Source organism: Emys orbicularis, chromosome 24 (assembly GCF_028017835.1).
Source record: "Emys orbicularis isolate rEmyOrb1 chromosome 24, rEmyOrb1.hap1, whole genome shotgun sequence".
NCBI lineage: Eukaryota > Metazoa > Chordata > Testudines > Emydidae > Emys > Emys orbicularis.
The window spans coordinates 4,436,952-4,454,505 of record NC_088706.1 but is presented as its reverse complement, the minus strand read 5'-3'; the positions used below and the strand labels follow the sequence as shown (position 1 = coordinate 4,454,505).

Genomic DNA, 17,554 nt, shown 5'->3' with positions numbered 1-17,554 from the left:
GCCCCCGGAAAAGCAGCCAGTTCTGGGATAGAGCACATCAGTGCTACACAGGGAGTGAAGAACATTGTATCCCTTTGAAACCTGCAGGGTCATGCAGGTACACTGGCAGAACACCTGGGGGTCTGGCCAAGACCCGGGGGGGCGAATGTGCCAGTTTGGATTGAGCTATGGGCTGTAGAATGACCGTGTGTGAGCGGCGCTTGGTTTGCTGTCTGGTCGGGAAGGCACATGAGGTCGAGTTGCCCCCTTTAACGAGGGCAGGAACCCTACGTGGGAGCAGTGACTAAGAGACAGCTCTGACTTTGAAAGGGGATGGGGGTTTTCTGCCTCCGTTCGTTTGGGGTGGATGGGAAGTCTCCAGCCCCACCCCGGTTAGTGCTGGGCCTGGCCAGTGGTGGCTCTGTCATTATGAGCAATGACTGAGCTCTTGTGAGTGGGCAAAGGGATTACATCAAATCCCCCACTGCACGTGCCCAAGTGGGAGAGCCCAGAAATGCAGCCGTGGGGGGGGGGTGGGGTGTGCATATGAATTTCCATCCGGCTGCCATGAGACAGCCCCCAGGTGAGCCCTGATGTCCTCGCCATGAAACACAGCCCCGGGACAGATTCCAGGCGCCTTCCCCCAGGAATGGGGGCAAGCGGCTCCCCTGGGGGTGCTGACGTGCCCCTGGCTCTCCTGACGCAGCAGCTGGGATGTGGGGCGAAGGCTCCATTGGGGCTGGTGACTTGTGCATTGCGGATCTGTGTCCTGCCAGCCACCCCCAAACCGGGGGCTCCTGGCTCAGAGCAGCACAGCCCGCACCCTGCGGCGTGGCCCGCTCTTCGGCCGGAGGGGGACTGTCCGCAGCCGGAGGCCTCCTCCCCAAACGCTGTGTAAATAACCAGCTTCAGCAGACCTGCAGGACACAAACAGGAGCCTGCCAAGGGCCAAGCCAAGCTGGCGAGGAGGGGAAGGGGGCTGGAGCAGGACAGCACCTGGCTGGGCCAGATGTCGTATCTGTCAATGGGGGCGGGTAGCGTGGCTGTGCTGAAGGCTGGGGGGCAGAGAGGAAGCCCCAGCATGGGGAGGGAAGAGCAGAGGGGGCTGTGCCTGGAGAGGTGCTAACGACAGGGAGGGGTGATGGTCCTGCTGCAGCTTTGGGCCATGCTCCTCTGGGGGCTGGCCTGTGGTCAAGCTGCTTGGCTGTAACGAAAGGGGCGACTGGGCTTTGGGATCCGGGCTCTGTCTGGAAGGTGATGGGCCCAGTTCGGGCTCAGAGGACCCATTGCTGAAGTTAGCAGGAGCTTTGCTCCTTCGGGCGGGGAGGGGGCTTGAAATTGGGGCACTGAATGCAGGCCCTGTCTTAGCAAGCAACAGGTCGGACATGACCCCTCTGCTCTGTAGGCCTTGCCTCCTGTACTGAGGATGGCCGCTCCGGTGGGGCAGGCCCCAGCCTGTGACTTGTGGCTCGGACCTCGGGCTCCTGGCTTTTGAGGGAACAAGCCATCCCGGACTCACTCGTCCCCTTCTCGCCCTGCAGATTTCAAACCGCAGCACAGCCCCGGTGCTGTCCCCGGGCTGCCGGCCTACATCCTGTTCATGTGCTTCCGGCATGCGGACGCCGGCCACGACGAGCACCGGATCCACTCGCTCTTCACCGCCGCCGTCAGTGGCATCAAGCGGGTGGTGAAGGTACGGCGGGGGGCAGGCTGGGCGGGGGGATCATGGCCCCTATGTACTCAATTGCTGGCTTGCTGAGGGGCTGCCCTCAGACCCTGGCTCCCTACCGCTGGCACGTGCCCCCCACCCAATTGTTCCATCTTGTGCCTGAGCTGTCCAGAAATGCCCCCTGCGGACCCCAGGCATGTCCTTGTGTGACCTGGGGGAGGGGCCAGGGATTTGTGATGCCACCCTCACGAGGGTGCCCGTTGAGGACCGCTTGGGGCCCTGGGGCCTAGGTTAGAGGCTGGGTCAGCATGGCTGCTCTGAGCCACTGCCTGGCTCGGAGGGACGGGAGGCCTTGTCCCACGACAGCAGTGCTACTTACGCGCATGGTGTGGATTGGGTTTTTTGGTCTGGGTGGGGATCTGGAAGGAGCAGATGGGTGCCCCGATGGGGCGGCGCAGGCGAGCAGGTCAGCTCCCTGGGGTCAGCCAGCGGGAGTCTGAGGCTGCTGGTTTTTTGCCTCTGGCCAGAGGTGGCCTCAGTCACGGAGGGTGCCCCACTGCTCCGCTCCACTCGCTGGGTGTGGGCTTGGGGCTGCCAGCAGGGAGGGCTGGGCTGGGCTGCTGCTTCCTCCCCCACTGGGGCCCCCCCCTGCAGTGGCTGGGGAGGAGAGCAGAGGCCGGCTCTCGCTGCAGTGTCAGTCTCCTGTGAGCCGGGCCTGGGCCTGAAAGGAGAAGGGAGCAAACACGAATACTGATGTGATATTAATCTTGTCTCTCAGGGGCTCCTCTGCAGGCTGGCAGCCCCCCAGCCTGGAGCGCTGGGCCTTGCAGAAAGCACAAGCTCGTGCTGGCCAGGCCATGCATGGCACTGCCTCTTCCTGCAGCTGCATTTGTCTCTGGCAGTGACTTTGCCGGTCTGGGGCAGTGACTGCTCCTCCCCAGCACTGGCTGCATCAGGGCTCTTACTGCCTCTCAGCAGACGCTGCTCCCTGGCCCCACAGGCTGCTCCCTGATCGGCAGCCACCCATAGGGTACATCCCGACTACCCTGATAGCTGGGGCCCCATGGCGCCAGGAGATGGAGATCGCTGGTGCTGGCCCAGCTCAAGCCCCTCCAGCCCCAAGCTGCTACGCTAACTTGGGAGGGAGAGAACTAGCCACACTCCCCAGGTTTGGTGGGAGAATGGGCCCCGAGGAACCCAGGAGTCCTAGCCTTTCTCCAGTGCCTGGCTGAGCAGCGAGGGCTCTGAATCGAAGCTGGGCCAATTGGCTCAGCTCACCTGGAGCCTGGCTAGAAACGTGAAGTCGTCAGAGCTTCCTGTCGCTCGGGAAGCTACTTGCTGGCCGGGCCCAGCGGTGCTGGATCTCAGGCTCGTCCTAGCCTGTCTGTACTCCTGTGTCTGTCCAGCCCTTCTCCCGTTCACCCAGCGCCATGTTAAAGTCGTGCGCCGCAGGCATTGCCGAGCACCATGCACCCCGGTCCTCTCGAGCCCTGGGCAGAACAGAGAAGCAAAATCAATGCACCGAGCCAGGATGCCTGGGTTCTATCTCCACTGTTCTGCAACCGCCTGGTCACCTCGGGCAGGTCACTGCCCCTCTGGGCCTTAGTTTCCCCACCTGTAAAATGGCCTGAGTCAGGAAGAGCTCTCCAGTGCCAATGCTGCTTCTGAGCTCGTGAACGTGAATCCCAAGCGTGCTTGGCCCAGCTGCCTCTCCCCACAGCACCCGTCTGTCTGTGCTGGGTTAATGAGGCCCCCCCCCCTGCTCTCCCTTTCCAGGAGGGAGTTGGGGCTCTGCTGGGGGGCAGCAGGGAGGAGAGGCTGGGGCCTGGCTGAGTTGGAAGGGACCCCCTTTGCTTGTACAGCAGAGTTAGGTCTGTAATTAATAGCAAGAGTGGCTGTGGGGTCCCTCTGCTCAGCCGCCCCTTGGCTCTGTTGCTGTGGTGTGGCTAGAGGATCCCAGATGGGATCAAGGCATCCTCTCCCCCAGCAGGGCCTTGCCTCTTGGGGATGCCCCGAGGATGGATTCGGGGCACATGGGGCTCAGATCCCCAGAGCTGGCAGGAGTACTACCACGGCCCTGCACACCTGAGCCAGCGCTGCAGGAGGCCTCCAGCCATGTGCTCTGTGAGCGGGGCCACGGCTGCCGGCTGTGACCAGGGTGTCTCTGGAGCAGGCCCAGTGGTGACTGGGGACCCCAGACGCTGGTTGGGCTGTCGGGGAGCAACTGTAAAATCCAGGCCTCCCGAGGCGGCCAGGGGCACAAAAGGAGGGGCTCGGCGGGGCTGAACACAGCCCTTTGCGTCTGCTGAGTGGCCCCCTGTTCTGGCCCTCACACTGATGGGGGGGGGGGGGGGGGGGGGGGGGAGTGGGGTTGCAGACCCCCAAGCAGCGGCTGGCGTTGCTGGCGTGCCCACGCCCTCTAGCGCAGCTGCCTGGCACAGTCTCTTCATGCTCCTTGGAGTTTGCAGAGTCTCCACCAACGCCTGATGCGTCGCTTTGTGTCTCCCGCTCGCAGAAGCACAGCGAGGACTTCGACGTGGTGGCGCTCTGGCTCGCCAACACCTGCTGCCTCATCAACTGCCTGAGACAGTACGGCGGGGACCAGGTGAGGGCACGGGGCCTGCTCCAGCACTGCACCTCCTCCCTCGGCAGCACCAGTGGCCCTGAACCCCTGGCTGGGGGCTGCAGAACAGATCACGGCCGGGAAGCAGCAGGCATGGGGCTGGCACCCTAGGCGGGGATGTTTGCCTTTAGTAGGCTCCCCACTAGTTTCTTCTGAGACCAAGGTGGCGCTGAGTCAGGCCTTGGCGCTGGCTTGGCCCACTGTTTGCTCAGTGGTGGTTTGCTTCAGTTTCTCTCCCTTGGGGTCAGTCGCTCCAGGCCTCGGCCTCGGGCAGGATCTGGCCGGGCCATGGTCTTGCTGCTCTGATGGGATGCCGCTGGCTTACACCGCCCTGCGTGTACTGGCTCTTTGCCTGCAATCCTGTGCGGCAAATTGCACGTATTGAATTTCATCTTGCTGATTTCACACCAGTTCTCCAAAGAGCTTGCCTGTAGGCAGGAAAAGTCAAATGGGGGACTAACTGGTGAGGCAGAGGCCCCTGGATCTGGTTCTGGGTGCCACGCTTCAGGGAAGATGTGGATAAATTAGAGTCCAGAGGTGAGCACCGAGAATGAGAAAAGGTTTAGACAACCTGACCTTGGAGAGAAGCTGAAAACTGGGCATGTTTAGTCTTGAGAAGAAGAGCTGGGGGATGGGAACCTAATTAGCCTTCAAATGCATTAAGGGCCGTTACAAAGAGGACAGTGATCAATTCGCCATGTCCTGCCTTCAGTGGACAAGGAGTGATGGGCTTAATTTGCAGCAAGGGAGGTCTAGGTTAGATATTGGGAAAATCTTTCAAACTCTCAGGGTAGCGACGCTCTGGAGGGAGGTGGTGGGATCCCCGTTCCTGGAGGTTTTTAACAGGCTGGACGAACACCTGTCAGCAATGGCCTAGGTTTGCTTGGTCCTGCCCCAGCGCAGGGGCCTGGAGTCTGACCTCTCGAGGTCCCCGACATGCCTACGATTCTATGGTGAACCACAACCCAGACCCTCTGGCCTCAAACTGGGCAGTAGCTGCTGGCCTGGGGAGGGGTCTCTTCCTACCAGCAAACCAACTACCCCCGAAGGGCTGAGGAGAACCCAGCCAGATCCCCTCCATGGAAGCCCCTGAGACCAGCATCCTCAGGGGTGCTCTGAGCACTAGAATAGGATGCCTGGGTGACCTTGGGCCAGTCCCACCTGTACCGTGGGGATACTGGGTACTGCTGGGTGCTTTACTCCGCCTGCCTCGGGGAGGGGGGCAGGGGAGCTTATGGCAGTGGGGACGGAGTTGATCTTTAGTCATTGACCTGTGTCAGGTGCGCCGAGATTCGTGGGTGGGAAGGACTCTGGAGGGGTTGCTGGGGTGGGTCCCTATGCATGGCTATCCCACAGCTCTCTAGAGCCCAGGGAGTGGCTCTGCCGTGCTCCAGCACCTCTCGGTCCACATGGTCCTAGAGCCTGGCCATTTGCTCTCTGCAGAGCTACCGGCTGGCCAACACCCCCAAGCAGAACCAGCACTGCCTGAGGAACTTCGACCTTGCCAGCCACTGCCAGAGCCTGGGGGACCTGGCCATCCAGATCTACCAGCAGCTGATCCGCGTGGCACAGAAAAAACTGAAGCCCATGATTGGTAGGTACCGGCTGGGCCTCCCGGGAGCGAGCTGGGTGTGACGAGCTGCACTCGAGGGGCGAGGGCAGCAGAGAGCTGGCTCGGTGCTCGAGGCGGGGGGGCCATGGCTAGGCCTGGCATAAAGGGGCCACTGTGGGCTGGGAAGACCTGGCATCTTGAGAGTAAGTGGCCCCTGTGCCCTTCAGTACAGACTCAGAGGGACCTCGTTACCTGCCAAGTGACCCTCTGGGATTGAGGGTGGCTGGGGCAGTGACCTGCCACTTATCCCCCGGTGGGGGGAGTGAGGAGATTCATGGCATGAGCTGGGCGGGGGAACAGGAAGGTCCCTGCGCTGCCACCCACGTGAGCCGCCTGGCTGAGCGACGGCACCCTCGGAGTGTGGCACTCCGGGCTCGTCTGGGTCCGCTCCGAATGGCAGCGAGCGAGGGAGCAGGCTGCCCTGGCGGGAGGGGCAGGTGACTCACCAGATGGCAGGAGCCTGGCTGGAGGTGCAGCCCCCTAAGCACAGCGCCTGCCCACAGCAGCAGGTGAGCAGTGGGGTCACGGGGCATGCACAGGGTGCTGCCCAGAGATCAGTGCCTAGGACGTGCCCAGCCCCTGTGGGCACCAAGAGCAGAGCCAGCCGCAGCAGACAGGGCCCTTTGCTCCCGGAGGGAAGGGCACTGGGATTTCAGCACCGCTGGCCAGGCTGAGCTCAGCCTCTCTCCCTCCGCCCTGCTAGTCGCCGCCATGCTGGAGAGCGAGACCATCCAGGGCTTGTCGTCGGCCAGGCCCCCCGGTTACCGCAAGCAGCCGGCGGCTCCTGCCTACACGCTGGACTCGCTCCTCCAGCAGCTCAGTTCCTTCCACGAGGCACTGGGGAGGCACCAGCTGGAGCCCGTGGTTGTGGGCCAGGCCTTCCGGCAGCTCCTCTTCACCGTCACTGGCGTGGCCCTCAACTACCTGCTCCTGAGGAGGGACGCCTGTTCCTGGAGTCAAGGCGTTCAGCTCAGGTCAGTCTGTCCCCTCCCCCCTCCAGCGGGGCTCGGCTGCTCCCCAGTCAGGCTGGTCTTGGCCTGGGGAAGGGAGACCCCGGGCTGGGCCTAGAGCCAAACCTGCCGCCTCCTGGACTCTCCATCCAGGCTACAGCCGCTGCCCGGGGCTTTGTACCTCCTAACCTGGGCTCGGCCTCCGTGGCCTAGGCACATCCTTCAGAGCTTGGGCTTGGGAGCCGGACCCTCCTGAGCTCTGGCTGATGCCCTCGCGGGCACAGGGCTTATCCCACCTGGCCAGGGTGTTGGTAGCATCTGTAGAGGGGGAGGAAAAGCTAGACTTGCCAGGCTCCTATGGTGCCATCAGGCCCAGCTACTGTCCAGCTCTGCCCCCCATCACTGGTGGGGCACCTCAATCTGACTGCATGTATCCTCCTGACACCCCAGCGGTGGCAGTAATTCTCCCCCCCCCCCATCCCCCCCCGGGAATTGAGTCCCAGGGAAGCTTGCTCTGCCAGAGACCTTTGCCAAGCTGTGCCTGGCGTAGGGACGTCCCGGCTGGCCGCGGGCTCGCGAGTGTCGGGGGGGGTGGGCTGCATCCTGGCTGACTAGTCTGGGGCGGGGGGAGAACTGGGCCCAGCCGAGTGGAAGGGAAGATGATGGTCAAACTGGGGCCACCCGCTCCATTGCGTGGGCAACAGGGAGCCTCGTCCTGGGCAGTGCGGAGCCCAGGATGGGGCTTGAACCCTGGATGTGTGGATCTGGGCTGAGCGAAGGAAGACACGAGCTGTCATAGCTTCCGTCCCCGGTCCTGGCACTCGAGGGGAACAGCCACGTTGGATGCATTCATAGAGCTGCGGTTGCCAAGAGCCACCCCGCTGTGCGCTGACTGACACCCAGGCTGGCATGGGGGAGCCTCTCTGCAGCTGGGGAGGCCTCCCCCGGGCAGCTGCTCCTAAGGGGCTGGGCCTATGGCTGGAGCGTCTTGGTGTGGCTCTGTTCCAGGTACAACGTGAGCCAGCTGGAGGAGTGGCTGCGGGCCAAGGGCCTCCAGCAGAGCGGCGCCATGGAGGTCCTGCGGCCCCTCATCCAGGCCGCCCAGCTGCTGCAGGTGAAGAAGACGACGGAGGAAGATGCGGAGGCCATCTGCTGCCTGTGCACGGCGCTGTCCACTCCGCAGGTAACCGGCTGCGTCAGGAGCTCGGGGGTGATGGGCCACGGGTCTGGTCTCTGCCACCCTGGAAGGGATCGAGGCTCCCCAAAGGAGGGAGTGGTGATGGGGGAGGCAGCGTTTGTTTGGGTAACTCAGGCTTGAGGGGACCACCCACCCCATGAAGGCAAAGCGCTCGGGCTGCCAAGGCCAGTGGCTCTGGGAGCTGGTACCAGGATGTGGCCCCTGATTCAGCCCCGAGGGCTCCCGGATACTGCCCAGGGCTCCTGCTCACTCTGGAGCCCACAGGAGGGCCCCTTTTTCTGTAACTGCCCCAAGCTCCACCAGCCAGGACCTGGCTTGGGGTCCCTTCTCTGCTCCCCTAGGACTCCGTTTCCTGCCGGCCCTGGCATGGGGACCAGATGGGCCCTGTCATCTTTGCTCGGGACTTGCTACCTTGGTGGGCTTGGAAGGGCCCTGGAGCTGGGTTGGCTTGAGGCCATGGGCAGGGCTGGAAGGGCCCTTGGACAGACTGAATTCTCAGCCTGGCTCTAGCGCCCACTCCACTGACCACCGTCCAGCCCTGTCACCTCTGCGTTCCCTCCTCGCAGATCATGAAGATCCTGCGGGCCTACACCCCCGCCGCCGGGCTGGAGGAGCGCGTCCGCCCCAGCTTCATAAGCAGTGTCGAGGTGAGTGAGCCCTTCTCCTCTCCCCCCCCCCCCCCCGGACTCAGTTGCCTGGGGGGGTGGGGCTCTGTGCCCCACTCCTGTCCTCCCTTTGGCTGTGGGGCAGGGGAAGCTTTATTCTTTGTGCTGGCAGGCAGCGGGGCGGAGTTGCTTTAGCTGCTGCTGGAGAATTGGGGCTGAGATGGCCTGGTGCTTGAGCCAGCCGTGGCTGTAAGGAGGGGGTGGGGGGGCTGTGTGAGTGAGAATTGCTGGAGACTGGCTTGTTTCTCCCCGCACAGAACCGACTGGCGGACCGAACTCCAGCCGGCCCCTGCCAGCTGCTGGTGGACACGGCTCACCTGTTCCCCGTGCACCTGCCCTTCTCCTGCTCTCCCGTGCAGCTGGATGAGCTCCGCATCCCTGACGGTGTTAACCTGACATTCCTGACCCGGGTCTGAGTGACGCCGCGGCGCTGCTCCCGGGGAAGATGCAGTCTCACAACCGTGCATGCAGGGGCCTGGCTGCCGTGCCCTAGAAATGCCCCTTTCCTTGGAAAGGAGCCAGCGGTTCAGGCTGAAATTTCAGGGTGCAGGCATGAAGCTGCTGCACCGGAAGGACGGCTCCAAAGGGCTCCAGAAACGGCCCCTTCTTACAAGTCAAAACTCCGGCAGGAATTTCCTTTCGGCAACGTCCACTTGCCCAGCTCTGCCGCATGCCTGGCGCATCCCTCCCCCCTCCGAGCCCGAGGGCTTTTCACCACGGGCCCTCGGGAAATGCTGTGCGGGAGGGTAAAGGTGCCTCCCTCACACGCCAGAGCCGAGCGGGGCAACGCGGGGCGCCCGTACTGTGCCTGCGCGATCGCTGACTGACCCAGCTCCCCTGGAACTGCAGTGCTCCCTGGCGGGGGGCGGGTTTACCGCACTTAGGGCAGCATCTGAGCACGTGGGAGCAGGTTTAAAAGCAGGTCCTGAGTGTGGCTGGCTGGGCAGGGAGTCCCCATTGCTGCTGAGTAGGGAAGCAGCTGCCAGGTGGAGCCAGGTTAGGGGCTTCTCCCCCTTGCTGAAGGCGGCTGCTCTTGGCGCAGGACCCACTGGGCAGCCATGGGTGTCTCTGGGGAATGCTGTTCCTGCCCCCTCAGCTGCTAGGACATGGGGGAGAGAAGCCAGGCCTGGGGGCTGCCTGCCCAGCAGCTGGGGGTGGGAGGTGAGCTCTCTTCATGCGGCCTGTGTTCAGTGAAACGCTTGTTTTAAATTGTGTGAAGTGAATAAAAGTCTCTCTAATAATAAGCTGGAGGCTGGTCTCCCTCTGCTTCCCGCGGGCCCCTCGCGAGTCGCCGAGCTCCGTGCCAGGCTGTTGGGGGTGAGGCTGTACAGTCTCCCGGGCTTTCAGCAGGGGTAGTATTGGGAGCTCTGCTCTAGTGAAGGGACGGAGGCCACCTCCCAGCCTGGAGCATGACTTGAGACCCCTGGTAAGGGGAGGGGAGGCTTTGTTAGGCACTGCAGACACGGGTCACAGGTTGCCTCCAGCAGGCCTCAGGCTGTGTCCTTTACCTCGGACACCAGACACCTTGATCCTGGGTGTTCACAGGTCCTTGGGTGAAAATCCTGATGGAGTTTAGCACGTGCGTCCGACCCCCAGGCCAGGGAACGTTTTCCCCACTTCCACTGCCCCAGTTTTCTCCCCTTGGATGTGTCCATGGTAGCGCTGGGCTGGGAACCCAAGTATCCTGGTCTGCAATAGGCGCCTACACGCTCTGCTTCTGCTTGAAACTTTCTGGGGTGCTGGGGCAGAACACGCAGGCTCCCCAGCCCCCGTGTCAGTGCACTGCATGCTGGTCCATCTCGTCCCCCTTCCTCCTCCCCCTTGCAGGGGATGCGGCTATTTGGGGGGGGGGGGAGTGGACGAAATCGTCATCTGTGCAGAGTAAACTTCCAGCTGGGGTTGAGTGAGGGCAGCACGGCTCCCAGCGCTCCTGCAAGAGGAGCGTTACTTGGCAGCCCTGGATCTAGCAACAGCCTCTGTTTGCCTGATGTGAGCTAAAGGGTGCTCTGGCTGGGTCTGGGAGTGAGATGGGGGGTGGGGTCTCAAGCTGTAGAGGGGTCAGGGCCCAGCTGTTCAGCCCAATCCTTCCAGGAAAAGTTCCTCTCCCCCCCCCCCCCCCCCCCAGCAGTTCCTGCCTCTGCCAAGCTCCAGACAATCACACCTGGCCTCTCCTCTAAAGGAGTCTGAAGGGGGATACTCTTACCCCTGTACTTCAGCTCAGTAGAGTCCTCTGATTTAGGAGAGTCCAGGGCTTCTGGGTCTGGGGTGTGTGCTGTACCCTCCTGGGGCTGATGTGAGAGCACCAGCCCAAAACCCGTGCAAGAGAGCAGCACTGCGAATTCCCTGGTGCTCGTGCCATGGGCGGCCTCTCCCTTACGGGAACATCTGGGCGGAGACTTTGAAGGTTCATGAGAACAGCTATACTGGGTTAGACCAATGGTCAATCCAGCCCAGTGCCCCAGAGGGAATGAACAGAACAGGGAATCAAGTGATCCATTCCCCACTGCCCATTCCAGCTTCTGGCAAACACCATCCCTGCCCATCCTAGCTAATAGCCATTGATGGACCTGTCCTCCATGAACTTATCTAGTTCTTTTTTGAACCCTGTCATAGTTTTGGCCTTCACAACATCCTCTGGCAAGGAGTTCCACAGGTTGACTGAGTTGTGTGAAGAAATACTTCCTTTTGTTTGTTTTAAACCTGCTGCCTATTCATTTCATTTGGTGACCCCTAGTTTTTGTGTTATGAGGAGTAAATAACACTTCCTTATTTACTTTTTCCACACCAGTCATGATTTTATAGACCTCTATCATATCCCCACTTAGTCCTCTTTTTCAAGCAGATAACCAACCAGTGAGGTGGCAAAGTTTGCAGATACTAAACTGCTCAAGATAGTTAAGACCAAAGCAGACTGTGATGAACTTCAAAAAGATCTCACAAAACTAAGTGATTGGGCAACAAAATGGCAAATGAAATTTAATGTGGATAAATGTAAAGTAATGCACATTGGAAAAAATAACCAACTATACATACAATATGATGGGGGCTAATTTAGCTACAACAAGTCAGGAAAAAGATCTTGGAGTCATCGTGGATAGTTCTCTGAAGATGTCCGCGCAGTGTGCAGAGGCGGTCAAAAAAGCAAACAAGATGTTAGGGGTCATTAAAAAGGGGATAGAGAATAAGACTGAGAATATATTATTGCCCTTATATAAATCAATGGTATGCCCACATGTCGAATACTGCGTACAGATGTGGTCTCATCTAAAAAAAAAATATACTGGCACTAGAAAAGGTTCAGAAAAGGGCAACTAAAATGATTAGGGGTTTGGAACTGGTCCCATATGAGGAGAGATTGAAGAGGCTAGGACTCTTCAGCTTGGAAAAGAGGAGACTGGGGGGGGGATATGATAGAGGTATATAAAATCATGAGTGATGTGGAGAAAGTGGATAAGGAAAAGTTATTTACTTATTCCCATAATACAAGAACTAGGGGGTCACCAAATGAAATTAATAGGCAGCAGGTTTAAAACAAATACAAGGAAGTTCTTCATGCAGCGCACCGTCAACTTGTGGAACTCCTTACCTGAGGAGGTTGTGAAGACTAGGACTATAACAGCGTTTAAAAGAGAACTGGATAAATTCATGGTGGTTAAGTCCATTAATGGCTATTAGCCAGGATGGGTAAGGAATGGTGTCCCTAGCCTCTGTTTGTCAGAGGATGGAGATGGATGGTAGGAGAGAGATCACTTGATCATTGCCTGTTGGTCCACTCCCTCTGGGGCACCTGGCATTGGCCACTGTCGGCAGACAGGATACTGGGCTAGATGGACCTTTGGTCTGACCCGGTACGGCCGTTCTTATGTTCTTATAAGTCCCAGTCTTATTAATCTCATCATATAGAAGCTTTTCCATACCCCTAATCATTTTTTGTCACTCTTCTTTTCCCTCTTCCAATTCCAATATGTCTTTTTTTGGGATGGGGTGACCACATCTGCACTCGGTATTCAAGATGTGGGCGTACCATGGATTTATATAGAGGAAATATATTTTCTGTCTTATTATCTATCCCTTTCTTAATGATTCCCAACATTCTGTTCGCTTTTTTGACTGCCGCTGCACATGGAGTGGATGTTTTCAGAGAACTATCCACAATGACTCAAGATCTTTCCTGAGTGGAAATGATGGGGTCTAAATTAGCTGTTCCATGTGTGTAAACGGACTGACTGGGTTCCGAATTCAATCCCTCGTCTGAAGGGGTAACGTTAAGCCTGAGAGTGAAGAGGCAAACTCTGTCGCTGGGCTGGGTCACTCCACGCCTCCGGGGCATGGGCCCACGTACCATGGCGCTCAGAGCAATACGCTTTGGGAGGTAGACGCGGCGGCCGGGTGTGCTTTTCTTTTTAATGTCAGTTATAATAAAATTATTGTACAGAGCCCAAAAAAGTCAAAATAGTGCAAAACATCTCACTGTCATGCATCCATGTTTACCATTGTTTGCTCCAGTTCAGGTACGGACAGACACACGGGCCAGCGCTGACAGAGGTGCTACAGGAGCCGAAGTGACGGTGGTTTTAGTTTCAATCACATGCCGACCGGAAGGTCTCGAAGGGGCGTGTCGGAGAGGGAGCCCGGGGAACGGGTCTTGTGTTCCAGTAGCCGTAGGGCTCAGCGGGGGCCGAGCTGGCCGTGCTGCAGGCGGGGATGAGGTCAGTCTGTGCAGGGGGGAGAGGTGGGGAACGGCCAGGGCTGCTGCCTCGCAGCCCTTTGGGTGGCAGGGTGGGAGGAAAAGGGGTGTAAACATTGAACTGAAACAGGTGTGAGCAGCTACCACTTTGGTCCCAGGCAAGTACTACAAAAAGGATGGGACGTTGAGGGCACAGGGGAGAGGCTGAGGTCTGGCCGCCCTGTCTGGGAAAGGGCATCGCAGGACTCCAGCCAGGAGGTGGGAGACAGGAGCTGCGCAGGGTCAGCATCCCTAACCCGAGTTCATATTCTCAGGGAGAGAGACCAGCCGCTTTGACATCAGCCAGGGTGGAATAAACCCAAAGGGAAATTTACCCCCTAGTGCATGGGGCTCTTCACCCCCCTGGGCCTGCTCCAGCCCGCTGGGGTTCTTTGCATAGCTCCCTGCGGCACCTAAGAGGGTCCCCTGGGCCAGAGCAATCCCATTGTCCATCTCTGTTCCCACCTGCACACTTGTGGGTTCTCCTTGCTTGCATCTTGTCCCCTTGCTATGAGCTCGGGCTGCTGTATGGGGCTAGGTCACTACCCCTTCCCCCTGCTGTGTGTGGGGAAAGGAGCCTCTTGCTCCTGGCCTTTGCCTCCTCTCAATGCTGGCTGGAGGCCTGCTCCTGCCCTGGCTGCACCCTGTGCCCAGCTCTGGGCTGAGGGGTACAGCAGGGTTGGGCTGTTAAGGAACAGGGTGTGGGAGTGAGCCCCCAATCCTCTGTGCACAGGCCCTGCCAGCTCCTTGTTCCCAAGCTCCCGCAGGGTCCCTGTCCTCTCACCCCGTGAAGCAAACATTCTGCTGGGCAGGGCCTGATACTCTTTATGGCCCTGCTGCTCCATGGAGCTTGGCTGTTTAAAGGCCCCAGCGAGGCCTCTGTCCCTGCTGGGAATTGTCCTATGCTCCTAGAGCAGGGGCTACCGGGGGAGGGCCCTGCTGGCATTAATCTTGCTTTGCCAAGGCTGCAGGGCCCTGCCCCACTGGAATGGGGTGGGGGTTGGGATGGGTTGAAGCTGTGGCCTAGCCGAGCCTGAGGGCTGGGTAAATCACATCAATGTTCTCCACCTCCCCAGTCTCCTTCCCCCCCTCCCTGGCTGCAGCCCACCGCAGTGTGGGGTGCTGTGCTGGGTGCTAGAATGTATCGGCCACTGCAGGGCTGTGCCCGCTGCCCCGTTCAGCGCCCACCCTGCAACAGCTGGGACTCGGTCCCTCGGCTCCCCGTCCCCATCCCTTTCCAGCTGCTCGCGTGTCCCCTGACGCCGATTCGGGGGGGGGGGGGGGGAAAGGTTATTGCAGAGGAGCTAGTCCTAGGACCCTGCACCCCTCAGCTGAAGATCGTTTGTTGGCTTTGCTGGGGGAAAACGTAACCCCAGGTGTGCAATGAGGCTCCGGGGCTCACCCCCCCCCCCCTTCCTGAGCCAGGGGCCTGTGCACACTACAGCCCTGCCTGGTGCTACTTTGGGGCCCTGGGTGTCATTACCCCCCGACCTTTAGAAACCAGCTGGGGGTAGAGGGAAGCCACATCTGCGCTGTGAATTTTGCCAGTGGGGGTGGGCGCTCTGCCCCCAGGTGAGGGGTGTGTATGGGGGCTGGGGCAGGATTGGAGCAGGTTCAATCTCTTCGGCTGTGGGATTCACACACTCGGGGGCCTGTGACAGGACAGAGGGGCCGTCTCCAATCAGCCCCCCATGGCTTGTGACCTTGCTCAAGCTCTCCCCCCCCCCCCTTCAACGCCAGTCCCAGGCTGCACTGGGAGCCCTGCTGGCAGGGCCGAGCCCTGCCCCGGCAGACTGGCTGGCAGCTTGGAAAACCTGAGCTCCTTCCTGGCCGTGATACAACACTGCAGAGGGCCCAGCTGTCCCTGGGGGATGGGGGGTGGGGGAATGTCTAAAGCCAGCTGTGGGGGGAGGATGGGTGTTAGGTGTCAAAATCAGCTTGGCCTTTAGCCCTGAAACCAGCCCTACCTCTGCTAGCCCCCCCTGGTGCATCTGGCCGGGGAGGCCCAGCTACCAGCCCCTCTGCTCAGCATGGGGCTGGGGTTGAAATGAGGGGGGGGGAGAGGCAGCTGCTCTTGGCTCAGAAGTGACCAGCCAGGGAGAGTGAGAACAGCGAGTGAAGGGGGGGGGGATATTAAAACTCCCCATCTATTAAGAGATCAGGAAGGGGGGGGCAGAGTCCCACAGCAGCTAGTAGCGGCTCTTGCCCCTTCCTCTCGGGTATCCGCTTCTGGCCATGGTCCGAGCCAGGAGCCTGCACTGGACTCTGTTCTTGGAGGCGCTGAAGGGGCTGGTGGGTGTTTACAGAGTCGGGGGCAGCTGCCTGGGTTTGGGGTTCCTCTCTAAGGGGAGGGGGCTGGGACCAGGCTGTGCCTTTGCCGGGGGTGGGGGGAGGACTGAGGGCCCATGGACGAGTGAGCAGGGCACGGGGCTGGGGGCAGTGCCCCTGGGTCACAAAGGCTGCACCTCCGTCCCCTGCGCCGTATGGCCGTGGTCTGACGCGATAGCCCTTCGGAGCTGTTGCAGTCGGGTAAAGAACCCGGAAAAACCGTCTGTATTTACAGCTATTTACATATTTACAGAGCTGTCTGCGGGGGCCAGGCCGTCCCGCCCCCTCTCCCTGGGCACAGCTCCCTGGTGCAACTCAAACCACAGCTGCCAAGGCTGGTACCTGGCAGGGCAGGGAGGGGGGCACTGGGGCCTGTGCGTGGAGGCTGCTGTGCCCCCATTCTGCCTGCGGGGAGGTAGACGGTTGCATGCCACGGACAGGGACGAGAGGCCTGCGCTGGCGCGAGGAGCAGCGGGTTGGGCCTCCCCCCACTACGCTGGGCCTAGCTGCGTTGCATGGGCACCGCAGTGCCTGGTCTGAATCAAGCCCTTAGAGGGGGTGGGTGGGGAGCCTCCTGTCACTCGGGCCCCTCGTCAGCTCCTGCACGTGGCCAGAGCTGTCACTGCGTAAGCAGGGCCCAGGCGGTGCTGAGTCACTGGGGCTGCTGGGAGTGAGCATAAGAGACGCTGGGGAGGTTGGCACCAAGCCCTGGCCCAGGGCCCCGAGTGGGGTTAGCTCTGCCTCTGGCCTGACCTGCGGCTGTTCTGCCTGCAGGATCCGGCCTTCCTGGACAGCTGCTGCCCACGGAGCCGGGCCAGGCTTTCCGTGGCAGGGGCGTGGTAGCTGCTGGCTCTGGCTGGGGCCTGAAATCCTCTGAGCGCAGAGCACGCCCTTCCCCCGGGCTCAGCTGCGTGCCCAGGCCTCTCTGCCGGGGCCGTGGCAAAGACTCTGGAGCCCACCCTGGCCTATGGGCCCCATGCACTCGGCTCTGCTAAATCAGGAACTGCTGCCCCTGGGCCCGGCCCCACTGCTGTGCCCCTTCCACGGCTGGGCGTGACCGTGGGCGAAGGTCGTCTCACCCCCCTGGCCAGCGGCGCACGTGGGGGCGGGAAGGGCTGGAAGCTGCCATGCAGGTGGGGATGGGGTCCCACGAGGCTGCCGGGAAAGGATGGGGCATGGAAGAGGGCGGCGTGGTCCCCGCCGGAAAGCGACGGCGTTGGCACTCTCCTGGGTAGAGGAGGGGGTTTCACTCCGGCTGGCAGCGCAGGGCTCACAGGGCCATGGCTCGGCCAGCCACGCACAGCGGATGGGGGGCTCTTGGCACAGCTGGGCTCAGGCTGTGCCAGGGAGCAGATAAAGCCCACGCACCACCCCCTGCGCTCTGAGCATCGCTGGAGAACAGGCCTGAGCCCTGGCCCTGCGGCCAGGCCGGGGGCGGCGAGAGCTCTCCCGGGTGGGGGGCAGCGAAGGGTTTAGGGCCCTTGCAGCGCTACGTGCAGAGCAAGCAGGGGCAGGGGGCAGGGACCTTTGCCCCACTGCTTTTCAAGCACCCTGGGCCAGCGTGAGAGTCCCGCCGCCTACCGGCTGGGAGCACCCCCCCCGCCACTCAGCACGAGGCCAAGGCAGGAATCACGGGCCTGTGCCGCTCTCCCCGGTGGAACCAGGGCTGGGGCTGGCAGAAATATTTTGCCTTTTATCCTGTAAAGTGACCCAACCTCCTCAGGTGCCTCCCCTTGTCCCACCTGCTGCAGCTAACTCACTTGCACCCAGGCTGCGGCCCCATTTTCACTCCCTCTCGCCTCCA

At 60.8% G+C, this 17,554-nt stretch overlaps 1 protein-coding gene across 1 annotated transcript in view; it reads left to right on the top strand.

Annotated features, from left to right (window-relative positions):
* Nucleotides 1-9,112, top strand: part of LOC135894217 (unconventional myosin-Vb-like) — a 47,704-nt gene extending 38,592 nt beyond the window's left edge. Inside the window, exons 31-37 of the mRNA XM_065422276.1 lie at nt 1,521-1,672; nt 4,164-4,253; nt 5,715-5,865; nt 6,587-6,857; nt 7,842-8,016; nt 8,598-8,678; nt 8,954-9,112. Coding sequence (XP_065278348.1) covers nt 1,521-1,672; nt 4,164-4,253; nt 5,715-5,865; nt 6,587-6,857; nt 7,842-8,016; nt 8,598-8,678; nt 8,954-9,112 — 1,079 coding nt within the window. The remainder of the gene's footprint in view (nt 1-1,520; nt 1,673-4,163; nt 4,254-5,714; nt 5,866-6,586; nt 6,858-7,841; nt 8,017-8,597; nt 8,679-8,953) is intronic.
* The last annotated feature ends 8,442 nt before the right edge of the window (nt 9,113-17,554 follow it).